Source organism: Haemaphysalis longicornis, unplaced genomic scaffold (assembly GCF_048455015.1).
Source record: "Haemaphysalis longicornis isolate Haplotype H1 unplaced genomic scaffold, Haemaphysalis longicornis Haplotype H1 scaffold_3, whole genome shotgun sequence".
NCBI lineage: Eukaryota > Metazoa > Arthropoda > Arachnida > Ixodida > Ixodidae > Haemaphysalis > Haemaphysalis longicornis.
Genome location: NW_027526335.1, coordinates 70,997,818 through 71,018,074, shown reverse-complemented (window position 1 = coordinate 71,018,074; position 20,257 = coordinate 70,997,818). Strand labels below are relative to the sequence as shown.

Below are 20,257 nucleotides of genomic sequence, written 5' to 3'. Positions count from 1 at the left end.
TGAACGTCATAGTTCGAATCATTAAAAACTGGGTTTTGTGCAAATTTGGAATTGCGTATTGTGTTTGACACCTTTAAATGCAACGCCCTATATCTGCAACTACATTTACATGTTCCTTATGCGTACGGTGGTTGGGCCTACAGGACAGTGGTCGTCAGGGGCAGGCCATTTTGGCAGGCGTTCAACGTTCATGTCTTGCTTTATATTTTAGAACATAAAGAAAAAAAAAAGACAGAGACAAATTCACTTGCAAAATAATTCCTATTATTACGTCTGCCACGCCAACCTCAACGCATTCCTATATGTGTGTATTTAAATAAGTGTCATCCTTGGATTCTAAGAAGACGATGACCCCCAAAAAATATAACGCGGTCAGCTAGTGCCAGGAAATGAGCAATCAGCCAAGTTTCACCGTTCAAAGAAACCTGCAAGCACATTCGCTTTGAGGGAGGAAAGTACCCACCCAGTACTTCGGAGGCCGATTGCACAAGCTTGAAGGTAACGTCGTCTGCGTACACTCGGTGCATAAGGAACGAGCCACCGTGCATCCGGATCTTGCTTTTCCGCCTGCGAAGTTCCCGCGAAACAAAATAAATCACGTTACAAAGTTAAATTCTAATTCCGCCGCACGTAGCGTGTGCTCTTTTGTGCTCCACCTTTGCAACGAGAGAGACAAAACAAACAAAGTGCGGTGGTAAGGACGACATATCCTGCCGTTACGGCAACCTCGTTTACCTGGGAATATACTCTCGAGTGCAAAATACGAAGTTGTACAAGCATGCAGGCCCTTTTCCGGAAATTGAATACGCACCTCGGTTTCCGGCTCCTCTGCTGGGGTTAAACCTGGGTCGCAGTACATCTTTCTTTGTTCTGCTCTTTATGTAGCACGTGTCAGTGCATGGCCTCTGTGTTTCCCTCCTATTCTTATTTTTTTCTCACTGGTTATATTTTCCTCTTAGGTCCAAACACAAATCCTATTTATTCTTTCACATCCCGAAAATTTGTTTTATAGGAAGTTCAATTTCCTACTACGATAAATCTTGTCGAAATTAGAAGCCCCCCATCCGCTCTTTGGGTATGAGGTACAGTATGGAGAAGCCACCACCCTGCTGATTATCTTTGTGTGGTTTCTTTCAGCTTCTACTGTCATTACGTCCTTATTTTCTGTGTAGGCGTGTCCAATTACATGTGAGAGGTTACGGAACTAATCCTAAAGGGCCCGAGTTGAGCTAACTACAACCTCGTAGTGGAAGTGCCACTCGTATTGCACCAAGAAGCATTCTTTATCACACTTTGCATCTCAACAAACAACGAAAGTCATTGCACTGCAAGAAACAGAGACAGATCAAGTACAGCTCAGGGAATACCAGATATACACTGAACCTTGCGAGGCAAGGTGGGCTATCCTCATCCAGGCAAACCAAACAGCCCAAACACATTCCCGTCCCACCTCATTGGATTATACACTCGTCGAACTCATCCCACCCAGGAGGACTCGAGCGAGCCTCTTCATCCTCAACATGCACAGTCCTCGATCTCCACCACTCGATGAGATCGACTTCCTCTTCAAAACACTAAAAAAACATAACAACGTACAAAAGGTCATTCCCTTGTAATAATAGGAGACTTTAACGCGCACCATACTACCTTGGGGTATCCAACCGATAAGATAGGGGAGCAGCTATACGAGGTCATCCGAAAGAATAATCTACATTTGTCGAATGTCTTTTTTGGCCCTACTAGAATTGAACATAGTGTGTCTAGAGACATCACGCCGGATTTGATGTTAGCCTGCGGTGTCAAAGAACCGATTTGGGACTACCTGGACGAAACGCTGGCCATTGATGATTGTATTATCGAGCTGATGCTCCTCCATAACACCGCCAAACAATGAAAAATAGTGTAACGTAATCTTGAGGTGTGCTGCGCGTACGCAATTACTTTAATACCCCAATTCGGACTAAATCACACGACTAATGGCGATGCCGGTTGGTTGGTTCGTTCCTTAAGTCACGGTGCGTACCCACGCGGGGGATTGGCCAAGAAGCTGCCTGCAGTAATTAGGCTGCGTCCTGGATTATTTTAGAGAGAGAAAAAAATGAACTACGAGAAAAATATTGAGAGTAGCAAAAGAAATCTTGGGATAGAACAGCATTGTCAGAAAAAAAAATTGAGAATGAAGACATAGCTATCTAGAAGGGCATCCGGCCTGTCGCCGCAGCAAAGTAATGAAAGGCGATCACAACATCACTGTGGCAATATACTATGACGGAAGCACCCTGGGAAAGAATAACGGTTAAAGATAAAGGGAGATTCAGCCTATTAAACGTGTATTCAAGGTGTGGGCGTCGCATTGAGGAAAAGCTGCGGCAATTTAAAAGAAAGTGTTCTATAGTTACGGGGGCCTTGCAGAAAGGGCATTGAGGAGATAACGCCTGACAAGCTTTGTGTAGATAAAAATTTAAAGGGGGGATTTTGCAGCGAAATTTTGTGATTGTGACCTCACATTTACGAGATTCGCAGAATTTAGGCTTCCATAAGTGGGAGAGGTGAATATAGTCGGAGCACGAACGAAGGGCATCTTGCCGATTAATTTGTAAAACTTGAAGGCGCCTGAACCTCGCCCCCAAAAGAAAACTGTCAATTGGGCAATTCAAGACGGCAGGACCCCCAAGAGCCAAATTGGCTAATTGGTCTGCCAGTTCATTGAAGATTATCCCTGCGTGACCAGGGACCCACACTAACCGGATCTCGCGAAGCTGGTAAGGAATGAATGAACGGAATAATGACCTGAGAATGGAAGAATCTTTATCATTTGTTAGAGCAGTGCACACGGAGAGAGAATCCGAAAGGATAACCACCCCCGCAAATCTGTGCTGTAGTTTATTAAAGGCTAATATTATCGCCAATAATTGTGCCTAAAAGATCGGGGTATAGTCTGGAAGCCTGATTGAGAAGGACAAACCGAGCGACACACACACGAGTTTCCTCTTCTTTCGCTTCCATGCGCCAGAACACACGCATCTGGTTTCGTGCTATGGTGGGATTGACGGCTCTGGCAGTCATCTTTCTGAGGTGTTGCTGAATCAATGGGCCGTGGCTGTAGATTATCATAGCCAGAAAAAGATCGCGCAGTGAGTTGCCGTCAAGCTGGTAGCACCACAGTCTTGGTGTCAGCCGAAATGTCTTGCTTGTGTTGAAAGAGTGAGGTCAGTTTCTGTCGTAGTAAGGCTTCATTTCCACGACGTGTACGACCTCGGAAGTTGTCCTGCGTCGTGAGGAAGAAGCCCTATCATCCGGTATAACGTCGTAATTTATGTCACTACGGCATCGCGCGACCTCATATGGGTCGAAGTACCGATGGAGTAGTTTTTCCGAACGTCCGCGAGCGCGCACTGGTGTCCAAACACAGACCGCGTCTCCGGTCTCGTAAAAAGGCAACCGCGTCTGCTCATTGTTGAGAGCTGCATCGGCGCACTGCTGGCGTTGGATCCGCTTCCACGCTACCTCGGGTGCTTCCTCTGGGTTTTCCACGAAACTACCAACGTCAAGTTCTCTTCATCTTCATGAAGTGGTAGCATGGAATCTAAAGTAGTAGTAACGGTGCGGCGTTAAGCCAATTGGAAATGAGTAATTGCTGTGGTATCCTCAACTGCCGTGTTGTAGGCGAACGTGGCGTACGGCAAAATTTTGCCCCAGGTTTGGTGCTCAACATCAAAACACATTAAAATGATATCGGCGAGGGTCCTCTTTATTCCCTCTGCCAAGCCGTTGGTCTGTGGACGGTACGCACTAGTCCGCCTGTGGGTGGTGTGCGTGAGCATCATTACGGACTGCATGAGGTCCGCTGTGAAAGCTGTACCTCTGTCTGTTATGACGACCTGTCATGTTCCATGTCGCAAAACGACTCTGTGCACAAGAAAACTCTGCTACCTCAGCCGAGGTTGCTCGTAAGGCCACCCCTGCCTCCAAATACCGTGTGAGACAGTCAGTCGCTACCACGATCCGTCGATTACCCTTCGTCGACGTTGTAAATGGCCCCAGCAGGTCCATGTCGACTTATTAAAAGGGCGCATTATGTGACTTTATCGGTTGAAGTAGTACTGCCGGTTTCAAAGGTGGAGTCTTCCTTGCCTGGCAGTCACGGCAGGTCTTTACATAGTACTGAACTGTTTGCCACAATTTAGGCCAATATTTCTTCAGACGAATCCTCGCTAGTGTACGGCTAACACCCAGATGCCCCGCCGAGGTTTCCATGTGACAGGCTTGCGAAATGTCGGGCTGCATGGCTTTTGGTATGACCAGTAGAAACGAGTGCTTTGCATTCCAAAAATTCCGTTTGTAGCGTACGCTGTTCTGAAGGCTGAACGACGAGATGTTCCGAGTAAAGGCACGTGGAACACGCACGTCGAGGCCTTCTAAATGCTGTATAACCAGAAGCAGTTCAGGGTTGGCTTCTTGGAGGTAGGCCATTTTGGAATCTGTAACGGCCCAAACTAAGAAAAAGTCGCCGTCGGCTTTTGAGCTCGCTGAATCGATGGGCGCCCGGGATAAGTAGTCAGCGTCACTGTGCTTACGTGCGGACTTGTAGGAGACTACTGTTATGTCGTAGTCTTGCAACCGGAGGCTCCATCTTACATGGCGTCCAGATGGGTCATTCAGGTTTGCAAGCCAGCACAACAAGTGGTGATCGCTGACCACTTTAAACCCTCCTTCAGATTGGAACTCAATGTATTAAAATGATTCTTCTTCGTTTCCCTATATTATACAAATTTTTTGAACTACTCAATTTCGGAAATACTTGTTGCACACGAAAAGAAAGGCGTATTATCAGCGAGAAGCGCATAGTCCATCTTTACGTTGGTAAGAGCATAGCTTTACCCCTGTTTAAAAATATATAAGGCAAGGAAGAAAGTTTTGAAACAGCATGTTATCCATCCCCGCGCGGGGTACCTTTAACAACTCTCTCTGGAAGAGATTCCATACTGCTTCTTACCTACGCCAAAGAGTATGGCAATTTGACTTGTTCCGAAGAGGCATTTATTGACCATGCACTTTGTCCTTTAGAACCAAAACACAACACCCTTTTTATTAGGAAAAATTATATTTTTCGTCATCTCAGATATTTTTGGATTACCAGTATGCTTATGTACCTGCACGTGCTTTCACTGGCCGGATTGATAAAACACTGTCACATCACTTGGCAAACTGCCTCAGCACGTGGCACGGCGTAAGGGGTTACAAAAATATTCTGCATCCCCTGCTTCCTCATGGGCCTAGAAATGCATTGGTATTTTGTCAAACTCGACACTAGTCTCTTTTTACCTGCAGCCGAGAGGTGAAGCGGCCACATGTCGGGGGGTTATGATATTTGCGCAAGCAAACCGTCGACGAAGCAATGCCAACACAGACCACTCATTTGGCAATGAAATGACAAGGACGGTCCATGATTGCCTCTCGGCTTTCCACACTTCAGGTGTGAATCTTTCGTTGTTTTTACTAGAACGCGATCTTCTGTGGCAGCGCGGGTTGAGTATTTTGTTTATTTATCCACCGTATGGGCGACGCGCGTGTAAGGAAGCTTCAAAAGTGGCGCTATAGAGCGGAACAGGCGCTTTAGCGTCCTATTGGACACTTCTAGTACAAAGTACGCAGTACGCTGTGCAGGAAAGGTGGATAGGGTTTAACAATTAAACTCTCCCGGTATATGTCTCGAATAGCACCGAATTTCTTTAAAGGGGCCATGAAGATAAAACACAAGTGTGGTTCATTCAAAAGACGGCCTCATTAAAATCATACTGACACCAGTTTTGACGCAAACTTCGCTCAAATAACCTATATAACTAGGAAAAAAGGGAATGCCCATGCGACCCACTCGCTTATTCCCCGCTACTGAACCTATGATGTCATACCAGCCTGCTCTGCGATTGGCGGAGGCCGGCAAAAGCGAACTCAAAGTAGGCTGAGCTTAAAAGCTTGCAGAACGAGCTATTTGTGCTTACATTTAAGGCACATTCTTTTCAAAGCAATGAGGTTGGTGGGACAAACAGTGGAAGTTACGAAAGCACATGTAAACATGGAATCCCGGATGCGTACTGCTGTTTGTACTGCGCGCACTATGCTTCGTTTAACTGCACAGCACTGCGGGGCTTTGGGATTGCCTCAGACGACACTGGCCTGTTGAGGCCACCAACGGTGTCTTACGTGACCATATTTACCGAGCGAGCATTATGCTTCACGAATATTTTCTCCCAGAACAAAAACAAGCCAGGTTTAAATACGGTCAAAAACAAACCAAAGGCCGAAAACGGCTCCCTACGGTATGGTGGGGCATCAAGGTTCAATTACGTAAACAAACGCCCGCAGTAGGGTACCTTGATTTCAGCACTGCCGTAGAGGGTGGAGATACCCTTCGAACGCTGCCGTGCCGCCGCAAATGGGTCAACGTGCTCAAAGCGTTGTTCTTTTTGTTTCCCACGATACCCAGCAACCCGAAACAGATAAGATGATTCGAATTTTGCCAGTAAACCACGTTGCCGTGATAATTTTTGCGCGGTTTTGATACAATGACTTGCTTCGGCGGTGATAGAGTGACCCAAAATTGCGGCGCCAGCGTATATGTGTCTCCACCCTTAACGGCGGAGGCGTGAATCAAGGCATCCTAGGCTGCAGAACGGTCGGTTCTTGTGATGTCATTGCTGACCACGAAAACACACGATTTAGCGGGAAAATCAAAATTTGAACTGATATTGATTAATTTCTCAGTGAATAAAGCATCGTTTGTATCCGGACAAGTGCTGGGGGCACTATAAAACACGAAATCTTTCGAATAAAAGAAACTTGTATTTTGTCTTCATGGCTCCTTTAAATGTTGTTCCGTTCCAAAATTTTTTTAATTTTACATCTTAAAGGAAGGCCTGTTCCTGAGCGACCCGAGCAAAACAAAAAGGCGTCATCTGCATATATGATGCACGTTGCAGTGTCATCAGTATGTACGATTTCATCATTGTACAAGACAAACAGAAAAGGGAGCAAAATACTCCATTTCGGGACACCTGCTGTTATTCGTTTTAACACGGATGGCTGTCCACTGATTTCCACGTACTCTTACCGATGTTGCAGGTAAGAGGATATCAGTGACCTGCTCTTCCTCTTATTCCATAACGCCGTGATTTCATAGTAGTATGTCATGATTCATTAAGTCGAATAATATTGTGAAATTGAGAAAGATGCCAAGCACAATGTTTTCATCATCACAGTTTTGAAGTATGAATTATTTTTTTATGCCAATTCTGTCTACATATTTTTGGGTAGGCCACATTGGGCGTGCGTTATAATATCATAACGTTATTTGAAAGAATTCACTCGCTTAAGAATCACTTTTCGGAATACTTAAAAAATGGGAAGAATAGAAATCGGGCGACAAGTCTATAAGTTATTTTTGCCCCCTTTTTATATATGGCTGCAATTTTTGTACGCAGCATGTTACGAGGAAGCGTTCCAGATGCTAAGCAAATATTAAATATGTGTACCAGGCAATAATAAATTAAATCAATAACGTGCTTAACGTGCAGTACTTGCTTGTCACATATATCTGTAGACCCATTATTTCGCAACCTAGTGGAAGGCGTTATAAGATCACTCTCCGTTACAAGTTAATCAACGCCAAGTGCATGCTGCACTTGGTGTTGATTATTTAGGTACGATGATTACTCAGGTACTTCGGATATCTTGATCAACGGTGATTAAACATAACCTTCAAATCAGATCGGGCATTCCTCAAATTAGGTGAGGTTAGGGTAAATTATGATGTTACCAGTAACCATTGGTCTGCTTACATACCTTCGTATTACGTCCTGTTAGTTTAGCTCGGAAAGCGTTGTACATGACAAAGGGAAAGTAAAATTTATTTATGTTTTACTAGGTTTTTAAACCAAGTAAAGAACATTACTCTGCAAACTATCGAAGTTTCAAAGAATGCGTAGCATTTCTATTAGATAAAGGTGGATTAGTAAATTGTTTTGTCTTAAGCCTACATCATTTTTTTCTGGTCAAAAGTATTCGCCACTCTTTTAAGGTAACAACATCCACAAAAAAATTCTTCTAGGTTCAAATTCCCTTCAGTAACTTTCCCCTTATTTACTCGGGTGTCTCACATAAAAGAATCGCTCTCTTCAGGAGCAGCTACGTTTTCAGCTCGCCTCTCACAAAACCTTGTAAGTGGAAGCAGAAGCGGCGTTTCACTGACATTTCGTAGCGGAGCCGCACACACACACACACCCAGTTCTTCGACACGTGCGTCGATAATGTGTCCAACATTAATCGAAAGCAGGTAAGGCAGGCACGGCACTACAATAGATAATTTGGCGCCCAAATTGGGTCAGTAGGTCCACCCTCCGGTACGGCGGAAATAAGAGACACAGCTTGGCGGCGCCAAAAATGAGTGAATAGCGGGAGGCCGACCTCGGGAGCAACAAAACTAGAAGGCAAGGCCGACATTTTGCCTAGTTTACCGTTGGAGAGGGAAAAAATAAGAGAGGACTGACGGAAACCACACAAAAAATCACTTCCACTTGAAACCTCGACCGGCAACCGGAATTACTCGCCAGACGATCACGACGCAATCAGACCGGTGCCACTGGAGCGCAATGAGTGAAGGATGGCGCTGGAACACGCAGGTCATTTACGGCGCTGACCCTTCGACGCTGGCCTGCGCGCGTGTTCGTTCGCCTGCCCCCTTCGTAGCGTTTTCTGTGATCACCGCTTATTCAGTCACGTACGCGAGGACCACCGCCACCTCTCGGCTCCTCTATCAAGTTAGCGATGACCACACGCATATTGAATATGGTAACCCCTGAGGGCCGCGGCACTGCGCAGACTCTGCTTTCGAGGCTGTCCGCCGGGTCTGATATCAGGCGGCCGCGGGTTTGTGCACTGCCTACCTTTTCGACCTCTAGCCTCGTCTACCTTTCTTCGTCGTGTACTTCAGGGGTACGACTTGAGTCGCCAGAGTACAGTTTCTTCTCGCTCTCTCCACAGGCACCCTTTTTTTACACCGTTCGTTCTAGACGACGACATGCGTGGGCGGAGGCAGCGCGTGCATTAAAAACTCACACTTTCTTCGCTGAGCGCTGATATGCGAACAATTTTGTGAAATATGCTAAAGAAGCGCGAAGTATGGAGAAATGGGCTATGACGGCACTTGATGTGGCAATGTTGTATTCGGTAGAAATGCGCGGTTTTGACCACCTAGGAGAGGTAAGTCAACCAACTTTCACCGAGTTTACGGCGCGCACCACTTCGGAAAAATAAAGCAGTTTCTTTACTACGGCTGGGAACACTCACCGGCTCCGTCGGCTTAACACCCCACCGAAAACTGTTTAAGTCAAGTATGCCGACCGAAGGTAACATTGATATATAATTAAGTTCCGAGTTATATTCCCTCAAGTCATTTACATCGAGCATTTGCACCAAACTTAATGCATAAAATTTGGGTTTTCCTTTGAAGCACTCCTTTGAAACCCAAACTCATGCACCAACTAGTCCAGATAAAAGCCTTGTAATCCCGCGGGAACGTCACTTCAATTTGGCTGAGAGCCTCAGTTGTCGATGGTGGTGTCTAGCGCTACCAAGTCGAGATGTGTTTTGTAAGCACGTATATTATTTCGGGCCTGTTCACAGATGCCTTCAATAACGAAACTGCTGAGTCCTTTCATTCATTCATTCATTCATTCATTCATTCATTCATTCATTCATTCATTCATTCATTCATTCATTCATTCATTCATTCATTCATTCATTCATTCATTCATTCATTCATTCATTCGGTTATCAGTCTTCTGTACAGAATTAATTTTCTGGGCAATGTAAGCACTGTGTGCTTAGATTGCCCAGAAGCAAGTAAAGTAAGTAAATGTAAGCAAGTACATGTAAATATGTTGACGAATGATCAAGTAAATGTGCGTTAAAATGCACGCATAAATACCTTCAGGCTCAAAAAAATTGATAAACTAAAGAATAATAAAGTTTAACTAATGGACAAATTATGGATGGGTAGTTATGGCACAATACAATTTCAAGGCAATATGAGTAACCGGTACTGGCTTCCATTATAGAAGCAAGGAACTGACGCAGGGCGTTATACTTAACCAGACATGAACCCCCCGGTGCGGCTCTTGTCTAAACGAGTAAACAGTGACAAAGAGAAGTATGAGGTCGAAGCAAAGATAATCACCGTAGATCCAGTATACGGAATAGCGAATCGTCTACCGGGCATGAAACGCTCCAGTGGAGCGTCCTCACATCGTTGTCTCTCGCCACTGACGACGCTGTACCTCGTCGGTATTCGAGCCCTGCTTCGGCACACGAGGACAGATAATCACGACCGCCCCGCTAGTCGTACTTCCGTCATTGTCCCGACTTCGATACCACTTTTCTTTATGGGCGCTCTGTTTGCTTTCTTTTGGATGCACCGTCGCCGAGGGGAAAAGCCAATGATCTGGGGCCTCGAACCGGAAAATGGAGAGCCGCCGAGCAGCGATATTCCACCCATGTGCTGCTGCTATACGCGAATACTCTCAACGTATACCGGTAATCACACCTACCCTGCCGTGTCTTCGAACTCGGCTCGTGGTCCAGGAACTGCACCGTCGTTTTCCGGAAGATAACGGGTCCCCAAGACCACGCAGGGGAAAATTTCTAGCTTTGTTCAGACATCGTGGTGGCCATGTTTGCACAGAAATATACACATTTCTGTGTAGTGATACATATGGGAATAAACTCGAAAAAGCGAGTGCCCTAGAATTGGTTCATTTTGCAAATACGCCGAAAACGTTCCGCATAAGATGGCACGTGTTGGATACCTCCCTCTCTCCTCTCTCTCTCTCTCTCTCTCTCTCTCTCTATATATATATATATATATATATATATATATATATATATATATAGAGAGAGAGAGAGAGAGAGAGAGAGAGACAGAGAGAGACAGAGAGAGAGTCTTCGCTTCAACAATCATAAGTCACAGATTACGCCACTGCCCCATCTGCCGTTATCCGACCATATAAACGTGGCTGGCCACTCATTTGATAAAATTGAAGTGGCAATCCTTGAATCCTATTTCCGTTCACACTATGATAGATAAGTCAGAGAGTCCATCTTATTCACACATTCAAATCCATGGCATCAGGCTCAAACGAAAACATTGGAACAATTGCCATTTTGGTGCTCTCATAGTCGTCTGTGTGAACGTTCATATCTTCATTTATGTGTGAGAATGAGCGCGTGGCGGCAGTTTTTTTTACTAGTACATTTTTAATGTTTACACTCCACTAGCAGTTTTTTTTGGCCCCTTCTCGCAGTGTTTAATAGTGACACATTGTTCGTATGTGGTTGTTGCAATGTCTTTCCATCTACACTGTAAATGTAAGGTGGTATTGTTGTACGGCACCCTTTGTTTAAAATTTCGTTTCTTTAAAGCTTACTGCAGCTACGAATGACATGTCACTATGAACTTCTGTTTTTATTTGATACTGCATTGCACATCATTCTTAAAGATTGATCATTTGTTGCTATGACGTACCGCGCAGCACGAGTAATCCTCTTTGCTATGATTGGCCCTTGGGCCCTTACAAGCTTGCGCTCGTGCACTTAGGTTGTATTCTGACGAAGGCTTCCCAAGACGAAACGTCAAAAAAGTGAGTTTGTTACGCGTTCTTCTTCTTCTTCTACGGTATCTTTTACCAGCCCTTGTATCAACCTCTGCCGTATGTATCTATATATACAGGGTGACCAAAGTTTAGTCGACAGGTTTTTTAAAAATAGGCGCTTAGAATTACACGAAGACCACCTCTACAGTGAAGTTAGGCGCCCAGGGGGACACCTAATTAGGAGGCAATTATTTATGTAGGTGGCTTAATTAACTAAAATTGAAAAATAACTTTTTAGTGGCTCCAGTAACAAGGCATGTTTATATTGGAAAGTTAGACGCAATGGTGCTTCTTTGCAGTTTCAATTGGCAGAATTCTTCTAGTGCATCCGTAGTCCGAGATAGCAAACGGCGAAGTTTAATTGCCGTTTACATGATTACGCATGCTAGAAGTCAAGACCACCAGCAAATCAAGTCATAACCAGCCTATCTACGCCCACTGCAGGGCAAAGGCCTCTCCCTTTGATCTCCAATTACCCCGGTACTGTGCTAAGTGCGACCAATTTATCCCCGCAAACCTCTTGATCTCATCTGCCCATCTAACTTTCTGCAGCCCCCTTCAACGCTTGCCTTCTCTAGGCACCCACTCTGTTGCCCTTAATGACCAACAGTTATCTTGCCTTCGCATTACATGCCCCCCCCCCCACGTCCATCTTCTTACTTTCTACTAATATGTCCTTAACACGCGTTTCTTCCCTGACCCACTCCGTTCTCTTCTTGTCCCTTAAAGTTACACCTATCATCTTCCGCTCCATTGCCCGCTGAGTCGTTCTCAATTCAAGTTGAACACTCTCTCTCTCTCTCTCTCTCTCTCTCTCTCTATATATATATATATATATATATTTATATACGTATATATATATATATATATATATATATATATATATATATATATATATATATATATATATATATATATATATATATATATATATATATATATATATATATATATATATATATATATATATATATATATATATATATATATATATATATATATATATATATATATATATATATAATATATATATATATATATATATATATATATATATATATATATATATATATATATATATATATATATATATATATATATATATATATATATATATATATATATATATATATTAACGTGGTGGCAGAGCAGATGAAATGAACAATGAGGAAGGTGAACACTGTATTTATAGTATTTACGAGGCAGCGATCAGACAGCCAGCGCAGGGTCCGCCAGCAGTTTCTTCGTCGTCGTCGTTGCTGGTGGGTTTGTCCCACCTATGTGTCCCGTAACATTACCCCCCGTTCGAGGGCGACCATCCCGGTCGAAGCTGCGGTGCGATGTAGATGTTGGTGCCGATGAGCAATGTGGCAAAATGCAACCCAAACAGCGTGTCCCACCGAGCGTCGTCGTCGCAGATGCTTGTGCGTGACGCTACACACGGCTGCCATCTTTGTCTTCTTTGATGGGGCAACATAACCCTCTTCTTGAAGGCGACTGTCCCGTCGAGGCCGCAGCAGGATGATGAGCTCGGTGAATATGAACAATGTGATGAGAATATAGAGTGAAGAAGCTCTTGGCAACATGGATGTAAGTGATGGGTTTGGTGAGCAATGTCCTGCAGCAGCTACGTCCGGAAAGCAACGATTAACCGGTGAGGGCTTGTAACCACGTCGGACCACAGGGCTGGGGACACGTCGTCGTCGTGTGGTCACACGTCGGGTCTTGGCAGCTCTGGATCGGCTCGTCACGGGCTGGGAACACGGGGCGGGGGGATGTTGTCGAGTGCATGTAGTGGTGGGGCTGGGGCTGTGCGACACGCTTTACTCACCCTCGATGAGTCCACCAATGCCGATGAGGTGCGAAGCTGGGGCCAGGACGGGGAAGACGAACCCGCACAGTCCACCAAACGTAACGTGGTGGCAGAGCAGATGAGGCGAACAATAAGGACGGTGAACAATCTATTTACAGTATTTACATGGCGGCGATCAGACAGACTGCGTAGGGTTCGCCAGCACTTTCTTCGTCGTCGTCGTCGTCGTCGCTGGTCTTTTGTGATGGCGCTGTGCGGTTTATCCCACCTATATATCCGGTGGAATACACACACACACACACACACATATATATATATATATATATATATATATATATATATATATATATATATATATATATATATATATATATAGAAACGCATAATGACACTTCAGTTTGGGATTTGCACAGTAGCGAGAGCACACGACTCCTACAAGGTGCACTGTGATTCCGCCCACAGCTTTCGGGGTAATTTCAATCACCACATATTCTACCTAGTCATCTGACCTCCACGTGAAAGGCTTCAATTTTCAAACTTGTATATGCACGAAAGGAGAATCGCATACATGCACACGCACGCCCGTATACAGACACGCACGCAGACGCATGCGCACAAGATCACACTGACACAGACGCACCCGGGCTTACTTCATAAGAGGACACTTTCTTTAGAACCTGAAAGTAAGACACAAGCAAACGTTTTTGTGTCTGCGGCTCAGATTGCGGGTGCCTATCTCGCCTCCGTGTTACCTCTGTTAATCTCGAAAGTACGCGAAACGGTTTTTGATGTTATCATTATCATCTCTATCATCAACAACAGCCTACTCAGGTCCACTAGAGGATGAAGTCCTCACCCAATGAATTCCAATCAGTCCTGTCCTTTGTCTCTCGGGGTCACTGTTGGCCACCAAATTAACTCATTTCATCATTCCGCTATCGTGTTCTCCTTCTTGTGGACCCATCTTATGGTACCCGCTCCGTTACCTTAAGTGTCCACCAGTCGTCGGTTCGCCTGTGTACATCGCCAGCCCAAGTTCATTTCTTTTTTTACTTGAGTTATAATGTCGTCTACTCGAGTTTGTTCCCTGACCCAAGAAGCTCGTTTCCTGTCCATAAGTGTTACTCCTATGTTCATTCGTTTGACGGCTCGCTGAGCCGATTTAAGCTTGTTTTTCAGTTCTTTCGTAAAGCGTCAGGTTTCAGCTGCGTATGCAATCACCGGAAGGATGCACTTGTTATATATTTTTCGTTTGAGTGATAGAGGTAGGTTACTTTTCATATTTTGGGAGTGTTTGCCGAGTACTCACCAGCCCAGATGTGTTCTGTGCCGGATCTCCCTCGCGTGGTTCAGGTACCAGTAACCATATGTCCGAGGTTATATTCTTATACTTCTTTTATCATGTCGTTTCCTAAGCCAAAAAGTGTGGTTTCAGCATGCTTATTGCTTATTTCTTTATATCTATTCATGTTCATTTTAGCCCCATGGCCAAGCTTTCTGAATACAGCCCTTCAAACATTTTTGAAGGTGTTCAGCAGTCTCACTCAGCAAGAGAGTATTCTCTCCAAATCTCAGATGACTCAAAAACCTATAACAGTGGATTCCGCATTTTTATTAGGCCTCTTCGGGTATTTCCCGCTATTTTGTGTCGATGCAAAAGGTACCGTCTTGAATGGTTTAAAGCAGTTGCAACTTGTCCAGTGCGTCTGGAAGACGTCCATTTATCCGGTTTGAAAATACTCTCGGTTTCGCACATGTTCAGCTTTACAAGAAATCAACAGAAAAATATTTGTTGCATGTGCCGATTGCACCAATGTAATCATGTGCTGATAGAGTTTGCACGTTCCAGTCACGCGTAAAGTAAATTAGTCATCACGATTTTTGAAAAACGGTGCGTTCATTCCAAGCCCGCAATTCCACCTAGCTTTAGCGAGCTTCTGGGCGAAGAACCATTAAAGAGAGGCCCTATATAAATATTGCAAATCGTGTGGGAATGTCTAAGCTAACGTGAAAAAACAACCTTGGCTGAAATTTTGCGTGGCGAAATAGGATATGTAGAAGCGACATGAAGTATCACTGGATATGAAGTATGTTGGTGGCTTGACAAAGGAAAAGACGAGGAGGGTGGTCACTGTCCGTACATAACAGTTTGTATAAATACGCGTTTCGTGGGAAGGAAGATGCGATAGTAGAAGACACGGTTTCTTCTTTAAAACCGGAAAAAATGAAAAAGGTATAAAGGGATTTTTTCGTCTCTGCATCCGAGTTCACAAGCTACAACTCCTGTGAGGCTGACGATGCTCGAGATACAAGAGGTTGCATATAAAATGCATCTGTGTATTTACACGGAAACCGGAATATCTGCGATTATGCTGCAAATGCAAAACCTAAATTCGACATCGTAATGTATGTTGAACCTAAAATTCAAGTTAAGCAAGTTCAAGTTAATTCAAGTTAAAGCTGAACCTCACGTATGTACAAAGATAACAAGCATTTTTTTGTGGCTCCCGAAAGAATTCTCTTCATTTTCAGATTCGCGAACTCTTCTAAACGTCTGTCCAACCCCTCCGTACGTAACCCTCCCTGGCATACACAAGGGAACACTCTAATTGCCATGGACAAACTTTACTTCAGCCATTTTCTATTACCCTTGCTCCCATTTCCCCCAACAGGGCCTTTGGCATCGGGTGTACAATAAAACCAACGCATTCTTTTCATTTGTGGCATACTAGACTAATTTAGCCGAACATCGTAAGGGCTTTGATGCGGGCACAGTGAACCCTTTATTGCTACTTCTTAACCCAGTGTGTCGGTGGTGTGACTTCTTATAAATTATTGCGTGTGAGGCCACACTGCTTGCGGTCTTGCCACAGATTCGATCGATAGGCGGTGCACGGTACGTCCAACAAAAGACCGATACTCGGTAAGGAGAACTTAATAAAGGAGGACGAAACAAAGTATAGTAGCCGAAAGTCTTTCCCCTCTCTATTAAGGATAACGGAGGCCCTAATATGCGAAACGGTGAGCGAATCAAAGACGATGACGCCAGCTTTGCAGCGCAACAAAGACGCTTTCAAGGCCTCAGCGGGGCGTGCTCAGATTGAGTCTCCGCCGCCGTCATGGCATTGCTGCGTGAATATGGGCGCCTGCCTGCGCCCGAGATCTCACCTCGAGTCGAAACCTTTTCCGCGTGGCGTGACTTCATTACAGTGGCCATGATTGAATCATGTGAGTCGATGTGAAGACTGATCTATGGTCGCCAGGTCACGCGTGGCGAACGGGGGAACAGGATTATCACAGACCTGCCGATGAAGACGGAGAGGGAGGCGCTGCCGGCAGGGATAGAGCGAAAAATTTTGCAAAAGACAAAACTAGACCTCGTAAGTGGAAAGGGAAAAATAAATGCAATAACTATTTAATCAGCTACATAAATATTCAGGGAGGCAGAAAGCCTGATAAGTGGGTAGAAATTCAAAGCCAACTTGAACGGGACGAAATAAACGTGTATGCCTTAGCCGAGACTCACCCCCGAGACCTAAAAGCCCCACCTGTCATAGACAACTATGTCTGGGAAGGGTGCAACAGAACCACAGGAATGAAAAGAGGGGGAGGTGTTGGCATGCTCACTAAACAAGGGACCGACTGGCAGAGAGTGCATGAAAGCTGTAAAGAGCATCTATGGGCTAGAGGCACCATAGAGGGGGAAACTACATGGTTAGGAGTGGTGTATCTGTGGACCGGAAGTAGTGCTAGGGAGTAAAATGAAGAAATGGTAAACTGTTTGAGAAGAGATATAAACGAGTTCAAATATTCGGGTGAAATAATATTAGTTGGAGATATGAATGCCCACATAGAAGGTTTGGATGGATACACAGACCACAACGGTTCTCTACTAATAGATCTATGTCAGGAAAACCGGCTTGTAATAGTAAACACAGAAAGAAAGTGTGATGGACAAATAACGTGGGAAAGCTGTAACAGACAGTCCAGCACACTATAGTTTAGTATCCGAGACAGTATACGAAAGGTTGCGGAAAATGACGATAGATGAAAATGGAACAACAGCTTAGGAAGCGACCACAAGCGGCTTACCTTGCAATTTGGGGGCGCATCCCGGACAAATTTAGAAATAGGTACCGTCGGAGGAACTAATTTGAACAATGAGCAATTAAAGATCATCGCTGATAGAATTTAAGATGAAATCAATAAATACCCAGACAAAAATTGGGGTTACGACGAAATGATTTATTTAATAAAATGTAAGATGAATGAAGCAAAGCAACGAAACCGATGGGCAGGGAAGATAAAGCCGAGAAGCTGGTAGAATAAAAAAATGAACGAGGCTATTGACCAGCGAAAAAAGGCGTCAAAAAAACACAGAGAAGCAAAGAAAACTGGTATGGAACCGGAGGTACTGAAGGAAAACGAATATCTACCGGGGAAAAAAAAACTAGAAGTGCAGAAAATGGTGCAAGCAAAGGTCAAGCAGAAAAGCGAACAATGGATGGCAGAAATACACAAGACGGACAAAAGCGCACCCAAAAAGTTTTGGAACCCTGTAAAATTCTAAGCTCGGAAAACTATATCCATAAAAATTCTTGATTTATGAGCAGGGGAAACACTTAGAAGTAGAGCACGCGTTGGAGCATATTCATCGAGTGATTAGTGAGAAGTTTAGGGCAATAGCGGTAGGGAAGCCTGCACCGATAGCATCAGTGCCACAGAACACTGCGGAAAGGGAAATAAGTTTGAACAACCTTGATTGGAAAAAAGCAGAGCAAAAGGTTTCCCCCCAGACAACAGTGAGCCCGGACGGAATACCAATGCAACTGATAAACTTGCTTGGACCTAAAAATAAGGAATCGTTTATGAGGGCAATAGATAAGGTGATACAAGCCAAGCAAATACCAGAGGACTGGCTAGAAAGTAGGGTGTATTTCATATATAAAGGCAGAGGCAACAAAGACAGTATTGATTCATACAGACCACTCACAGTAATGTCAGTGGTGTATAGATTCGTAATGCAGGCGATAAAATCAGAAATTCAAGCAGGGATGGAAGAAAATGAAATACTTGGGAACTGCAGAGTGAATTTAGACAAGACAGTGGTTGGATGATAATTTGTTCGTGATAACGCAATGCAATGAAATTGCGAAAGCGCAGAATAGACCATTATGGATTATGTTCTTGGACATTAAAGGGGCATATGACAACGTAAACAGAAAACTGCTGTAGAGAAAGCTGCAACTCCAGGGATTAGATGACGGGTTGATACAGTTCCTTATAGCAATCTATAATGACAATAGAGTGCACCTTACATGGGATGGACAAAAATGCACCCAGCAGGTCAACACACATCAGGGACTGAAACAGGGATGCTCTTTGAGCTCAATACTGTTCATGCTGTACATGGCAGGGTTAGAAAAGAAACTGGAAGAAAGTCAAGTAGGGTTCAGCCTAACCCATATGCTGGAAGGCGAAGTGTTACAACAGCGTATTCCGGGAATGTTATACGCAGACGACATTGTTCTTTTAGCTGGTAACCAGACCGATATGCAACGGCTAATAAATATTAGCGGCCAGGAAGCCACCGAACTCGGGTTATGTTTTAGCGCAGAAAAATTGGGAATAATGGTTTTCAATGACGCTAGCACTGGCGCAGCGTCTATCCAGAAAGGCGAATTACCCAGAGTGAAGGAATATAAATATTTGGGAGTGTGGATAAACGAAGGGGATAAGTACTTTATGAACTCACGAGGAGCAACTTAAGGGTAAGGGAAAGCGAAACGCAGCTATAATGAAGCACAGAGCAAGGGGGGGGGGGGGGTATAACAAATATGAAGTAGTGAGAGAAATGTGGAAAGGAGTAATGGTTCCGCGTCTCACATTTGCGAATGCTGTACTCTGCTTAAAATCAAACGTTTCATCAGGCCTTGAAGAGAACCAGAGAACAGTAGGCCGTTTGGCCTTAGGCGCGCATGGAAAAACAACTAACGAAGCAGTGAAGGAAGATATGGGGGTCTGGGCGTCGTTTGAAGTTCGAGAAGCGCAGAGTAAAATATTTTTCAGAGAAGGTTGAGAGCAATGGATCAACGTAGGTGGGCAGCTAAGGTGTTTAGGTAGCTATACTTGAAAAGCGTGGACATGCAGTGGTTAAGGAAGACTAGAAGGCTAGCAATAAAATACGGAAAGAACAGTGGAGAATCCAAAACAACCAAGGTAACCAAAAAAGAAGCAAGGCAGATAGAAACGGATAAATGGAGAGACTAAAATGGAAGCTAAAACGTCGTTAGAGATTTTCAGGACGGAGAAATTGGAAATCAGAAAGGAAATTTCCTAAAATAACTTCCAGGGCAGTGCTTTGCTTTTTCAGTCTAGAGGAGGTTACTTGCAAACTAAGAGCTTCGTGGGGAAGTATTCACAAAATGATGGGGTATGCGTGGTCTGCGGAAAAGGAACAGAAACTATGCAGCACATAGTGTTAGAATGCGAGGGTATCCGTCCATATTTACATGAGGGAAATATTTGGCTTTCGGAAGCCCTAGGATTTAAGGGTAGACTAGAGAAAGGTAACATCAAGGCTGTTGAGGCAACGAAAAGAAGATTAGAATGCTGGTGGACGAAAAGTAGAGAGGGGAATATTGCTTAGGACAGCTACCACCTGTAACAGAAAAAAAAAGTATTTTGTGCCTAATAAGCTTTTTGTGCCTGCCCTAAGTAGCGCTAGTATTAAACTAAG

General features: G+C 44.3%; 1 protein-coding gene across 1 annotated transcript in view; it reads right to left on the bottom strand.

The window, feature by feature from the left end:
• LOC144174607 (guanylate cyclase soluble subunit beta-1-like) overlaps positions 1 to 20,257 on the bottom strand; it is a 198,738-nt gene that overhangs the window by 25,933 nt on the left and 152,548 nt on the right. Inside the window, exon 3 of the mRNA XM_077703381.1 lies at positions 464 to 567. Within this exon, the coding sequence (XP_077559507.1) occupies positions 464 to 567 (104 nt within the window). The remainder of the gene's footprint in view (positions 1 to 463; positions 568 to 20,257) is intronic.